Source organism: Maniola hyperantus, chromosome 21 (genome assembly GCF_902806685.2).
Source record: "Maniola hyperantus chromosome 21, iAphHyp1.2, whole genome shotgun sequence".
NCBI lineage: Eukaryota > Metazoa > Arthropoda > Insecta > Lepidoptera > Nymphalidae > Maniola > Maniola hyperantus.
In genome coordinates, this window is record NC_048556.1 from 9,422,215 (window position 1) to 9,437,175 (window position 14,961).

Genomic DNA, 14,961 nt, shown 5'->3' on the forward strand with positions numbered 1-14,961 from the left:
TACCTACTAAAAGTCCCTGAGCTAAGCTGCGGGCGGACAAGGCGAAAAATTAGGGGTTCTTTGTTTACTACTAAACCCTAATTTGGGGCACATCGCATCGGTTGGATTGTTTCAAAGTCCATACCGGACATACGTAGAACAATTTTTGTGTTTTCAGTTTATATTAAAAAACTATCTACCTACCTAGTTCTTCTTTCTTTTTTCGGCGAAGTACCTAACGCCATTTGGTAGGATTTTTTTTATTTATGACTAGATGATGCCCGCGACTTTGTCCGCGTGGATTTAGGTTTTTAAAAATCCCTTTGGAACTTTTTGAATTTCCGGGATAAAAAGTAGCCTATGTCGTTCCCTGGGATGCACGCTATCTCTGTACCAAATTTCGCCAAAATCGGTTTAACGGACGGGCCGTGAAAAGCTAGCAGTCACACAGACACACTTTCGCATTTATAATTTATATTAGTAGGTACTGGCGACCCGCCCCGGCTTCGAATGGGTGCAGTTGTAGATACTAATGTGGTGTCAGTGAGATTTCAATTTTCCTACGGATCTCTAATTTTTTTAAACTAAAACTATACCTATAAACCTTCCTCTTGAATCACTCTATCTATTGGTGAAAACCGTATTAAAATCCGTTGATACATACAGACAGCGGGAAGCGACTTTATTTTATACCTACTATGTAAAGATTTTTTATTTTTTTATTTTAGTGACATCTCTTGGTCGCTGTAGAAATTAACTAAGTACGCTTAAAGAGCTGATTACCATACGTCATCTAGTGCACACTTAACGTACTACAGTGACTAGTTCTGAGCTTTGACATAGATGGCGCTCCAACATAATGCAATATGGAAGTGACGTAAGTATAACCGTACCTAGCATGGAACACAAATTATTTACAAGGTACATAGGTAGGTACCTTGTAAATAATTTGTGTTCCATGCTAGGTACGGTAGATAGCTTGCATTCCAGAGACGGGCATTATAGAATGCCCGTCTCTGGAATGCAACCTATCTAATCTTCGTCATCATGAGATCAACCCATCGCCGATCCACTATTGAGCACGGGTCGCCTCCCAGAATAAGGAGCCGCCTTATCAATTTTTTTTTCCGTGGGGAAATGGATACCACCGTGCCCGGGGAACACGGAGGTTATGTCGGACTCTTACCGACTAAAACCCCACGATGTTCCACGCATCGCATTCGCCTGGTGGTTGGGCTACGGAGCCAAACACGTTCACGCTACCCAGCCAGAGACACCTGCTGAGGACCCACCTCAAGGGACCAATATAGTCCCTACACACCGTCTGAGGCGCACCAGGAACACGAATGTGCGACTCCCGACTTGAGGACTGGTTTCTATCCAGACGATAGACTCCCCGTGTCTAGGGTTGCCAGGCGTCCGGATAAAGCCGGACATAGGTAGGCTTTTTGATTGCATGTCGGGCCAAAATAAACTGTGTCCGGCTTGTCCGGCTTTTGTTAGGCTTTTTACATTTCACAAACGAGCGTGGCCGAGCGCAGGCGAGTCGACTGTCGGTCACTCCCGTAGGCGGCAGTGCCGCCTGAAAACAAGATTTATGACAATAATAAAAAAAGCTTGATTTTACATACAATCTGTTTGTCGTACCTATTAATATTAAGACACAAAATCCTCAATAATGTAGGGTGTCCGGCCTTTCTACCCAAATGTCCGGCCAAACTGGCTGTTCTGTCCGGCTATTAGATTTGACGACCTGGCAACCCTACTCGTGTCTATTACCCAAAAGCCCTTCTCAAGGGGGTAGGCGGCGGTCGTGGACGGGGTCTATCTCTTTCCTGCATCCAAATCTGATAAGGGGGTGGGCATCCGTGAAAGGGTAAGAAATAGACACACACTTTCGCATTTACCTACAATATTACCTACAAGCGGATGCCCGCGACTTCGTTGGTACTTTCAAAGTCTATAGCGGACATGGATTGATTAAGGAAAACCGATCCATGTTATTCCCCTTTATAGTTTGCAGTAACCTACTACCTGCTTGTTAGTCACAACTCAAGAAGGCCATGATAACATTACCGTGCCATGATCGTACGTGTAAAGAACTGGTCACACAGAAAGCGGCATGACAACGAAGCATAACGGCATCGACTCAATAACTTTTTGGCAACCTCCCAGGCGCAGTACTGTGCTCTTATAAACAAGAGGTCCCAAGAACAGTTAGTACCATTTGATAATACCAAGGACCAAGCTCTCTTGTGCGTGTTCTATCGCCTTTGTTTACGGGGAGTGTTCTGAGATCTTTTTCCATGCACATGCAAATTGTCAAACCAACTACTTTCGGCGATATTCTAACAATTTTTCAACATGGGGTTATTCAAGGACCGGATCAACAGATTCCTGAATCTGCTGCTAATGTTCATGGACGGCGGCGGTCACTTAACACTCTTACAGCCGCACTCAGAGTCACTTAATCGTTACTTAAGTTTAGTTAAAACGAGACAGAGTTATATCTCTCACATAAATCTGTCTCGTTTTAGCTCGATCTTAAGTAACGATTAGCGGCTCTGAGTGCGGCTGTTACCACTTAATCACTTAACATCAGTGACTTGCTTCCTTGTTTGCTCGCTATTGACATCAAAAAATCTATGCGTTAGTGTAGAATGTAAGTAAATACTCGATGACAAGTCAGTCGCTAATGGTACCTACGATTACACCTAACGAGTACAGTGGCGAGTCAGTGTCCTCGGCCGAGTACTCGGTTGCAACAGTGTTTCATTTGACCAAAAAAATTTCCCTCTTCTGTTTTCAGTATTAATCGATTAAGGGATGCATTTTAAATGCACGAGTAGAACACCCACGTGTCAATTTCAAATACTTTTTTTTATAAAAAATGTTAAAGTTTGAGTGACCTTTTCATGAAAAAAAATTAAAAATATTCCTGAAACTTAACTATCCAAGATATTTATTTCCGATGATTTTAGGCTGATGAAACATCTTTAGGCGCATGTTTTCCACTTTTTAATTTTGGAAAATCACCTCTGGATACCGAGTAATTAATTTTTTTCAGATTTTCGTTTTCATTTTTTTTCTCCTTAAAAACTCAAAAGTGGGACTTGTGACTAGCACTAAAAGATAGCTCTTAATAAGGCCTATCACTGATAAAAAACCCACGTTCCACTATTGCGGCCTTTGGGAGTAATTACACTTCAAAAAATTGTGTTAGGGTTGTCACTCTATTTGACCTTTTCTCGCTTTATTTTTGGACTATATTTTTCCGATATTACAATATTTTATCTCATTTAGAACCTAACTACTAAACATCGAAATATATGCATTTGCATGTTTGCATATGCAAATGCATATAAAGCTATTTTCATAGCGTTATTGCATATTTTCGTGCTTTTTCATTGATAGTGCATATTTCAGTATCATATTATATCGGAAAAGGTCCGTGGCAATTTAAATGCTGTTCCATATAAAAAGGTCCAGGTCTTGAAGGAATAAAGTAACTTAACGCATTTACAACATCACCGGTTAAACTGTGCATATAGAGGTCCAGTAACGTCAGTTGAGGTAGAGATAGCATTTTCAACCTACAAATTAATGTTAAATTTCAAACATCACAAGTTTCCTCTAGAATATCTGAAGAAAAAATTTAATTTTACCTACTTATATTATCAATGATGATGATGATGATGATCCATCGTATGATGATGAAGACTGCCCGTTATTTCTCGACAGCTTATTTATTCATATCAATATTTATTCATACAAAAAGAAGTTAACCTTTAGCGACAACCCTATGTTGTATTATTTGACCTTAGAATAAAATGATATATTCCTCCCAAGGGCCGCAATAGTGGAACGTGGTTTTTTTATCAGTGATAGGCCTTATTAAGAGCTATCTTACAGTGCTAGTCACAAGTCCCACTTTTGAGTTTTTAAGGAGAAAAAAAATAAAAACGAAAATCTGAAAAAAATAAATTACTCGGTATCCAGAGGTAATTTTCCGAAATTAGTAATTGAAAAAAATGCGCCCAATGATGTTTCATCAGCCTATAATTATCTGAAATAAATATCTTGGATAGTTAAGTTTCTGGAATATTTTTAATTTTTTTTCATGAAAAGGTCACTCAAACTTTAACATTTTTTATAAAAAAAAGTATTTGAAATTGACACGTGGGTGTTCTACTCGTGCATTTAAAATGCATCCCTTAATCGATTAATACTGAAAACAGAAGAGGGAAATTTTTTTGGTCAAATGAAACACTGTGGGTTGGTATAAACACTTTAACGAGTGCAATTTCTGCAAATTCGCCACAATTTCTCAGCCACAGCACTGTCTCGGCCAAGTGACATTTTACTGTCTCGCTTCACTACTCGGTAGGTGTAATCGTACCATAAGTAAGTAGATACCCGCTAACATTGGAGTAAAAATACGCTGCTGCACAGGTTTGCTGATGGCTTGATACCGGGAGATCGTGTCGTGTAGTTACATTCAGTCCGTCATGGGAATCAGGTCTGTGTTGGTACTTGGTGTGAGTGCTAACCGATAGTGCATTTAAATACTATGGTGACGAAAGTGTACCTTAGCGTAAAAAGAAGAGAATAAATTGTTATTTAAGGTTTTAAAAGCTTTTATCAGAATAATAATTTAAGTGTAAAGAAAGTAGGTATAACCTGGTGCAACAGTAAATTACCTACAGTAAGTAGGTATGTGTTTATAATTAATTGTAAGAGGCATTTTTAAAAGTAAAAGGTAGTGTACAGAGACAGACTAAAAAAGTGCATTTTAACAAGATAAAGTTGAAAACTAAAACCCGACTACGAGAGTATCTTCACACTCTGGCATAGCGTGTGAGGAATAACAAAAAATATCATAGGCATTCTAATAATAAACACGTGCGTGTGAGCACACCTACGACGAAAATGACTTTTTATTCTGCTAAATGGATGTCGCCTCGGATTGGCTACGGAACCCCCAAAAACCCGTGAACGTGTTCCTTTCTATAAGACATTATTATCGAGCATTAGCATTATTAGACGTTTTATATCGTAAATTGCGACATCTTCGTATTTAGTGTGCTGACATAGTTCTAATCTATTCATAAGCGATTACATCCAATATGACGTAGGTACTTACTCATGGTGTACCTACTTGACCATGACTACAAATCAAAGATTAAACTATTCTATTTATTCTATTGTAACACAACTTCACGTGTATTTTTTGCAATAAAGAATTATGAATTATGAATGGAGTAGGTAGGGTAGGTATTCTTCAAAAATATTCGATACGTGAAATCTTTCTCGATAACAATTCTAAACTGAGCGCTGAGCGTTAAACTATCGTGATTGATATCCATCTCTATATATAAAAATGAATCGCTGTATGCTGATCGCAAATCTCGAGAACAGCTGAACCGATTTTGCTAATTCTTTTTTATAATATTCCTTGAAGTACGAGGATAGGAGGAAGGAGGAAGTAGGTCACGAGTTTAATTTGTTACTAAAAAAGAATTCCCTCCTCTTCACTCCGTCTGTATGCACTGACTCTAACAATCCTTTTGCATTGATACTTTTTTTTTTTTTTGGAAATATTTTTTATAAAATCTCTCATTACAGATGGCTTCAAACGTCATCGCTTTTGGTTTAGCCATCGCATTGCTGGTGTCTTCCAGTGAAGCTCTGAGGATCCTCGTGTTCTTCCCACTTTATTCCAAGAGTCACAGCATATTGGGGCATGGCGTCGTCAATCGATTACTAGAAGCTGGCCACGAGGTATGTTTTGATGCTTTAGAAAATATCTTATACTAGCTGATGCCCGCGACTTCGTCCGCGTGTACTACAAAAATTTTAAACCCCTATTTCACCCCCTTAGGGGTTAAATTTTCAAAAATCCTTTCTTAGCGGATGCCTACGTCATAATAGCTATCTGCATGTCAAATTTGAGTCCGATCCGTCCAGTAGTCAGTAGAAAATCACGTCAATCCGTTGCACCGTTGCGACGTGATTGAAGGACAAACCAACAAACAAACACACTTTCACATTTATAATAAGGGTATTTTTTTGTAAATAATAACTCAAAAAAAAAATCAAAAAAATTAGGGTAGGTACTGATTGAGCAAGTTCTGGATATGAAAGATCTCTTGGGTCTTCTTCTTGATGCTGAACTCATGACAGTGCAGGTTGTGGTGGCTGGTGTAACTTCAGTCTAGAGATAAATATAAGGTATTTTTAATATCGATAGTAATCAATAGAAGGTATAGAATATTTTTATCGATCTTATCCATAAGAATTGATTTTTCAATCGCTCGATAAACATTGACGTTTTGAACGTTTGACAGATTTCCTATAAGTAGGTACAAAAAACTGTCAAAATCTGAAATCTAATTCCTCGGATCAAAGTTACATTTGGCGATTGAAAAATCCGTGCTCAAAAGTCAAACAGCTATGAGCTAGTTATTTTTATATACCTACGAATGCATTCGGCGTTACTCAACTTTTAACAGATGGTAACGTTGCGGGAGCATTTCTTTTAATGAATCTCTAAATATCTCCATTGTGTACACACATAGAGATTCTATTCACAAAAGATTCTAAAAATAAAATTTCTATATATAAAAATGAATCGCTGAATGTGGTGCTGATAGCAAATCTCGAGAACAGCTAAACCGATTTCGCTAATTCTTTTTTTATAATATTCCTTGAAGTATGAGGAATGGTTCTTACGAAGAGAAAAATTTAGAAAAATTGCCTGAAAAAGAATCGACTGTTAGGCGATACGAAGTTCGCCGGGGCAGCTAGTAATGTATAAATTTTGAGTTTTCACTCGCCATTTTAACTGTACGTGCCAACTTCATGTGAAAGTACCTACGACTTAGTCCTTATTTTAAAGGTGAACCGTATTTTTGACATGACAGTTGACACATGGAGTTAAAATGGCGCGTGAGTTCTCTTTTTGTACGGACTATTATATCCAGCGAAGGAAGGTGGCATTACTGAGGCCGAGGTTCGCTGCTTCAAATTTTTTTTGGATTTGATTCTCAAAGGAATCCACGTAGTCAAAGTCACAATAGGTATATTATGCAAAGGTACATTGTACACTTTTTGAACGTGAAATAGTAATTTAATTCCATTCCATACTAATATTATAGATGCGAAAGTGTGTCTGTCTGTCTGTCTGCTAGCTTTCCACGGCTCAACCGATTTGACGAAATTTGGTACAGAGCTAGCTTGCATCCCGGGGAAGGACATAGGCTACTTTATATCCCGGAAAATTTAGGAGTTCCCCACAGGATTTTTAAAAACCTAAATCCACGCGTACGGAGTCGCGGGCATCATCTAGTATTTAATAAGTGATAACAATCCATCGCCAGCCTACTACTGTACGCTTAGTACGAGATTTTATGTCTCACTAACGTTGATAGTATTCGAGTGTCGAAAACCTTCTGCATTACAGTAAACTGGATCTAACGAAGTGGTCAGCACGAAGTAATGTGATACGGTTCCGTGCTGATCTCGCTGAGGGGGAGGTCGTTTAGTCCGTGCGAGTCGGACACACCCTGTCGATAGACAGAAGTCCGTTAGGGATTTTTCCTCCTAGAGAAAAAAAAAAAGTAAACTGGATCTAAATTTCCAAGTTTCTCTACACATCTACAGCCAGCGCTCCAGGCGGAAACGTTGCCAAATTAAAATTAATAGCATTCAATTTTCGACTTAAATTCAAGGCTGTTTAGTTCAATTTTACTTTGACGGTACTGTGTTTCGACTCTCGAATTCTAGCAACGTTTGGTGAGACGTAAAATCTTATACTAAGCGTACTGAGCACGGGTTTTCTCTCAGAATTTATAGGCAATGATGCAAAAACCACGGCGTACATTATTATTGGTATTGATTTTTCTCATTGTGATTGACTTCTCCGTATATTTATAAGTATGTTCTATAAATAGAGACGTTGCTTTCATGGTTTCAGGTGGTGCATATAACTTCATTTCCCCGGGAAAAATCAGTAGCGAACTTGACTGAATTAAGCCTGGAAGAGACGGGGAAACAATGGAAGGCTGCGAAGGCAAACGGTAAAGTAGCAACCCTTTAATTACAGTATAAAACTCGGGTCAATGCCCGGCCTACGATGCCCCATTGAGTCTGAGTGGCCTACTTACGCAACATTCGTTGACCTCTAGCGTCAGTCAGATGTTTTATTTGCAATATATCGTAAACTTTTACTAAATTATACCTTGGATTTTTTAATATTTTTCGCGTTTTTTTGTGGAACCTATTTAATAACATAAAACTCGGCTCCACTCTATGACGTACCTAGAATAGGATATATTTTAATTCAAGTAAACTTTTTCTAACTTTAAGCTAGTAAAACTTAAAGCTAGCCTTATCTTATTACTATGCAAATCATGCCCGCGTCAAATGGTGCCAAGAAAGTAAACTTCAGCACGAGACTGAAGTTTCGAGCTGATGGTAGGTATATTTTTAAAAACATATACGTCAAATGACGTCAAAATGACGTCATTTCGATGAGACATGGTTCCAGCGCAATGGCAATTTGCGGGACTTATACCACAGATATTACAGAATCTTTTTTTTATTCACATACAAGTTAGTCCGTGACTACAATCTCACCTGGTGGTAAGTGATGATGCAGTCTAAGATGGAAGCGGGCTAACCACCTGGAAGGGGTATGGCAGTTTTTATTAAACCCATGCCCCTTTGGTCTGAAATCTATTTAATACACACTTTACTTATAGATGAGACATATAAAATCAAGAATCTAGTGGGTAAAGGGAACTTCGGTGACTCCATATTCTTCGTGTACTTCACTTACGAGATCCACAAGGCAATCTTCTCAGCGCCAGAACTGGTGGAGTTCCTCAAGGATCCATCACAGAAGTTTGATGCTGTCATCTTAGAGTGGTTCTTCTCTGATGTTATCGCTGGGTAAGTAACTAACAGGTCTCTTCATACTGAAGTACGAAGTACCCAGTGGCTATGTAGATTAGTTGTGTCCATCAACATCAACTAAGCTGTCAATCTTCAAATTTTTAAAAGCTTTTTACTTCAGAATAAATACCTGTAGAAGACAGCCCTATTAGGTATTCTCGCTCGCTCTAACGAGCGTGATAGCTGAATGCATTTAAGCTCTTATTAGAACGTGACGAAATGATCATTTTTTGTCCTTATCACGGTGGTCACTTTTTTTGTTTGTCAAGACACAAGATTTATTTTGTACAGGGGGTGAAATAGGGGTTTGAAATTTGTGTAGTCCACGCGGACGAAGTCGCGAGCATAAGTTCGTAGTACATACGTATTAGAAGATAGATTAATTCTTTTTTCAGAATAGCTCCGCTTTTCCAATGTCCGCTGATCTGGTTCGGGTCTACCGAAGCTCACTGGCAAACCCTTAAGCTCATCGATGAAGTACCCAACCCGTCTTATAATGTGGACATATTCTCCGTCAGTAGGACACCTCTGGGATTTTGGGAGAGGACTGTAGAACTTTACACAATGATCAAAAAGATGATTATACTTAGGTAAGCAACAATTGAAACTATTTCGAAACTATATATACAACAAATAATACCTAATATATATACAACGTTAGTTTTAGTATAAGCAAAACGTAGTTTGTTCAGACTCAGAAACAGAACTAATTGCAATCATTTTTACAACGGGTTATATTTTGACCAAAAAATACTTTAAAATCCTACAAGTTTGAACACCTAGTTGAATGACCACATGTACCAGTTGATTCAAGCTGCAAGCTTGCTTGATAACTAATTAATAAAATGTGGTAACTAGCCATGCCCTAAGTCTCTATCCAAATGTGCATATTATGTTACTGATGTACAAACAATGGACATGTGAGCAATGTTTGTTTAAAAAATTTCAGTGTAATATTCACACCACTGGAGAAATCATTATACAGTGATGTATTTCCGAGTATCGCTGCTGCAAAAGGACTTACCATGCCTACTTACAATGAAGCTATTTACAATGGATCATTCATATTTTTCAACTCCCATCCATCTATTGGCACTCCGTTTAGACTTCCACAGAGTGCTAAATATATTGCTGGGTACCATATTGATAGTAAAGTCAAGCCTTTGCCTAAGGTAAGCGTCAATTATCATAATACATTAGTTAACTTTTTTTTTAATCAATGGAATCGTTTGAATTAAGTACTAGTCACAAGTAACGCCACCTATCTGGCAGTGACGCACATAATATGATAATTATTTTTTTATAGTGAAAGTGACTCACTCATATTCGCTGTCCAGCAATTAATGAGTTTCACTTTTTACCCGACTGCGGCGAAGCCCAAAAAGGATATTTATGTGTTTGACCTGCATGTGCGTTCCTCATTCCTATGTCCGCTCGTAACTACTCAACGGCTCAACCAATTTTCATAAATGATACATCATGTGATTTGTCTTGATGGCATGAGTGTCACTGTAAAATTCTTAAAGAATCAAAATGGCGGATTTTATGCGCTTTAATGTACGAACTGAAAAGATGCACAGTAAAAACCGCAGTTGGGTATTTTTATTGAAAAATTTCATCGAAACGCTTCAAAAATATTTGAAATTCCAGGATTTACAGAAACTTATGGACGAAGCGAAGCATGGGGTGATATACTTCAGCATGGGCAGTAACTGGAAGAGTGTGGATATGTCGGACAACATGCAGACTTCTCTATTCAACATGTTCGCCAAGTTGAAGCAGACGGTGATTTGGAAGTTTGAGGAAGATATGGAGAAGGTGCCAGCTAATGTTCATCTGGTGAAGTGGGCACCACAACAGGCGATACTCGGTAAGTCAACTGATGAGTGTGATCAGTAACAGAAATCTAACCAATCTAAAACTTCGGTATATACTATGTACCTCACATGACAATGACTTAGTTGTCTAAGATTGGTTTCGCTCCCAACCTCCTACATCTAACGGCAAATTATCTGCAAGATCGAAAGCAATTTGTACGGCTTGGCATGTATGAGTCCAAACCCTACCACACTCGTTCAGGCGTCAGTCAAGGCTCGATTCTTGGTCCTCTCCTTTTCTTGATAATGGTCAATGACCTGCCATTAGTGCTGGAAAGGGCCAAGTGTTTACTATACGCTGACGACCTGAAATTGTTTATGGAAATAAAATCTGAGGCCGAATGTGTTGAACTCCAGGATGATATCGATGCTGTCATCAAATGGAGTGACGAAAACAGAATGGAGTTCAACACCAATAAATGTTCGGTCATGACTTTTGGACGCGGAAGGTGTCCAGTTTTCTTCCCGTATAAAATGAGCGGAGTTCAATTACCCAGACAAACTAATGTAAAAGACCTGGGAGTAATATTTGACCATAAACTGACATTCCATGACCATATTTCTACACTCGCCTCCGAATCATTCCAGCGGTTGGGGTTTGTTTTGCGTAATACTCGAGATTTTCAAAATTGTTACACGATAAAACTGCTATTTGACGCTTTGGTTCGTGCCAAGCTAGAAACCAGCGCTTGTATTTGGAATCCATATGAAAGCACGTACACCTTGCTACTTGAAAAGGTTCAAAAAGCCTTTCTAAGGTATTTATATAAAAAATTGCACGGGTATTACCCATTTATGTATCCCACAAAATTTCTCCATGGGCACTTGGGTTTCCACTCGCTCAAAACCCGAAGAGACTGCGACCAAATTGGTACAATTTGCAAAATTCTTAGGGGTGTGATTGACTGCTCTGAACCACAGAACAAGCTCTGCTGCGTTTATGCACCATCTAATTTCTTTTCTCCGCCACCGCTCCAAATTTTTCGTAAGTCCGTTTAGTCGCACGGTAGCGCGTTCCAGGTCACCCATACCGCGCACTTTGGCTGCGCTCAACGCACTGCTGAAGGAGTCCCCTCGCTGTGACATATTTGCTGACAAATGGGCTGACCTCATGGGTCAGATCTTGCACTTTTGTGAAAATTTATAATTTTGCTTTTTAAAATTTATAATTTTAAGTTGTTAATTTTTGTAAGTATGTTTATGTTAGTTTGTACTAGTATTTTAATTAGTGTAATTGGCTTTATGGCCGTTCTAATTAAATAATAAATAAATAATAATAATAATAATAATGACCTCCTGGGTGCAACAGAGACTCATCAGTTTTATGAATAGGAAGTCCAGTGGGAGACCACTGTCGCAATTAGTTGTACCATCAAATAATTAAGTGTTCCTATACTTTCACGTTAACCAATTTCCACCTTAACATCCAATGGCATCCTCACTTACCAGTAGGTACTTACCACCAGCAGAGATCGCAGTCACGAGGGAACTAGTCATTCAATTAAAAAATCCAAGACAAGTTGGTACTTTTACCTAATATGAAATTGTCATCGCTCAATATTGGAAAATAAATGACCGCGAACTCTTGGGTTATAGAAAAAGCCTTAGCATTTAACGTTTAAACATCTTATCCCCCCATCATCTTTAAATAACCTGTTCCCACCAATTTTAACTTTCATAATGTTATCACCATCATCATAGTCAGCCCGTGGACGTCCGAGTGAGTGCCACCACACCCGGTCCTCGCAGACTTCTTTGTTCAGCCACATCCCACCACCTTTTTTGTATCGTATCAATTCTTTTTTTTCTAATTTCAGCTCATCCAAACCTGAAATTCTTCATCACCCACGGAGGTCAGCTATCAACAACAGAGGCTATACACTTCGGAGTGCCCGTCATTGGCATACCCATAGCGGGAGACCAGTATGTAAACATGCAATCTGTGACCAACAAGGGATTTGGTTTAACAGTGACCTTGGCGGAAGATATGGCTGACCACATTTATGAGGCTATCCAGAAGATGTTGGGAAGTACAGCGTAAGTAATTTTTTTTTTAAACTCTCTGGTGAAGTTGTTTGTGGCGTTAAAGTAAGAAGGCCTGGGCTTCATCCTGGCTGGGTCAATCAGAGTCTATTATAATAACACTAAGTTTTTGTTAGCGTTCTGATTACACCCTGTATTGCAGTGTTAAATGACTCCAATGAAACCGTACCTTCTTTTCAGCGAGAGTTTTCCATTCTGCTAAGAGCAGTTTTAAGTCGTCATTGCAGTGTTGTGACTATTTAGTTCTTCTATCTCTCTAGAATCTTCTTCTTCCTGTCCTTATCCCACGCAATGTGGGGTCGGCGCAACATTTATTTTTCTTCCACTCACTTCTGTAATCCGTCAACGTATTATCCACTCCTTTTACACGCATATTCTCTCTCACGCAATTCATCCACCTTTTCTTTAGTCTTCCTCTCCTCTTTTGTTACGCACCATTTGGGTTCGGACCCTTGTGTTGTTCATTTACCTACCAAATTTTTTGATGTTACAGGTACAAGACAAAGGCTAAAGAACTATCGTTCATCTACCACAACCGCAACCAGAAGCCCGGTGATGAGTTGGTCTTCTGGGTCGAGCATGTGGTCGCCACGGGTGGCGCCAAGCACTTAAAGTCTCCCGCGTTATCTGTACCGTGTTACCAGAAAATGTATTTAGATGTGCTTGCTGTACTGGCTGCAGTATTATTTATAGCTTTTAAGTTGATTAAGAGGGTAGTTAGGAAAGAAAAGAGTTCGAAAGGCAAGAAAGAGAAAACAAAGTAGGTAGGTAAATGTGATAATTAATTTTGAGCCACCCAATAGTAAATAAATGGAATTCTATTTCAAGCAACAAAGACACTACAAAGGGAATCACGCTAAGTATTATGACTAAATAAAATATAATGAACTAAACGTATGTGGACTATTTTGCGTTAAACACAGTCATATCGCATAATTAAAAACTTTATTAATTGAGGGCTCACCAAAACTTCAATATTCTGCTACTCATTTGGTAAATTAGTTAAAGAAAATAGATATTAAAAAATATTTTTATATGCCAATAAAGACACTATAATATCTTAATCTTGTTTGTGTATTTAATATGTAAAAAAAGCTCAAATATGGAAATAACGACATAGTACAATTAAAAACAATGTTTAATAATTTGGTTAACATTTTTGTACTTAGATAACTATAATTGAAATCACTACTTTCCATACAAATTTTAACAATAAGTACGCGTACAGTACCAACCACTTTTATAAATAGGCAAAATTCGTTGGAACAGAAAAGGGCAACCTACCGCCGACTAAAACCACCAAAGAAATACAGACCGTATTGCTTGACGTTAAGGTTTTAAACACAAGAACAGAGACTCGTGCTATCTCGCTCTTAATTTGTGTGTAAGAAACATGGCGCATAAGCAACAACCAATAGCTGATGAACGCGCACTATGATTGGCTGAGATATTATCACCTCTTTTAGAAATAAGATTTCTGCGCAGGTACATTGGCGTAACTTATAAAAGTGGTAGTGCTGTATTAAACCATATTTACCTATATACTGTACTATTTTTATATCTATTAGTACTTATGTTACTACTTAATTTTCCAACTTGACCACAATCAATTGCCATGAATGGCATCATAATTAATTATGAAGGATAGAGAAGAAAGACGCAGGTATGATAATTAGGTTATGTTTTACACAATCTCTATACTAAACTAAAATGGCTGACCCAAATAATATTTTTGCGCCTTTCATAATGCTCCATGCGAAAAACGATAACACTAGATTTACAGTACGCGACATGTCGAGATGGTAATCTGGGTGGGGACGCCCCGCACACCTGCACAGCCAGCGCGATAGCGGTACGAATTTAAGATTGTGTACAACAGAATTAGCCACATTTTCCTCAAAAAAGAGATATCTGATCTGTAATATTATTTAGTAGGTTCCACGGGTTAGAACTAGAACTGCCTTATAGAACCGGGAGAGCAAAATAATTAGTTTATGTAATACACTAAATTTTCAGAAATTACATTCCACGGACTCGTACGAAGTGATTCGCTTCCTCGTTCTTTAACATGCAGTTCTAGAATACGGCAAGCCCTTTCGACTTCCGC

At 38.5% G+C, this 14,961-nt stretch overlaps 1 protein-coding gene across 6 annotated transcripts; it reads left to right on the top strand.

Moving 5' to 3' along the window:
* Window positions 1-4,462: 4,462 nt before the first annotated feature.
* On the top strand, window positions 4,463-13,918 carry LOC117992482 (UDP-glucosyltransferase 2-like). 6 transcript variants are annotated; one of them, XM_069505829.1, is made up of 9 exons: window positions 4,463-4,692; window positions 5,605-5,760; window positions 7,955-8,057; window positions 8,742-8,931; window positions 9,330-9,524; window positions 9,884-10,106; window positions 10,585-10,804; window positions 12,629-12,848; window positions 13,348-13,918. In XM_069505829.1, exons 2-9 carry the CDS (start codon window positions 5,605-5,607, stop codon window positions 13,616-13,618), a joined length of 1,578 nt encoding a protein of 525 aa, XP_069361930.1. In that variant the 5' UTR covers window positions 4,463-4,692; the 3' UTR covers window positions 13,619-13,918. The 6 variants fall into 6 exon arrangements, with proteins under 6 accessions (XP_069361930.1, XP_069361931.1, XP_069361932.1 ...); XM_069505830.1 differs by having other exon boundaries at window positions 4,463-4,684; XM_069505831.1 differs by having other exon boundaries at window positions 4,463-4,648.
* The last annotated feature ends 1,043 nt before the right edge of the window (window positions 13,919-14,961 follow it).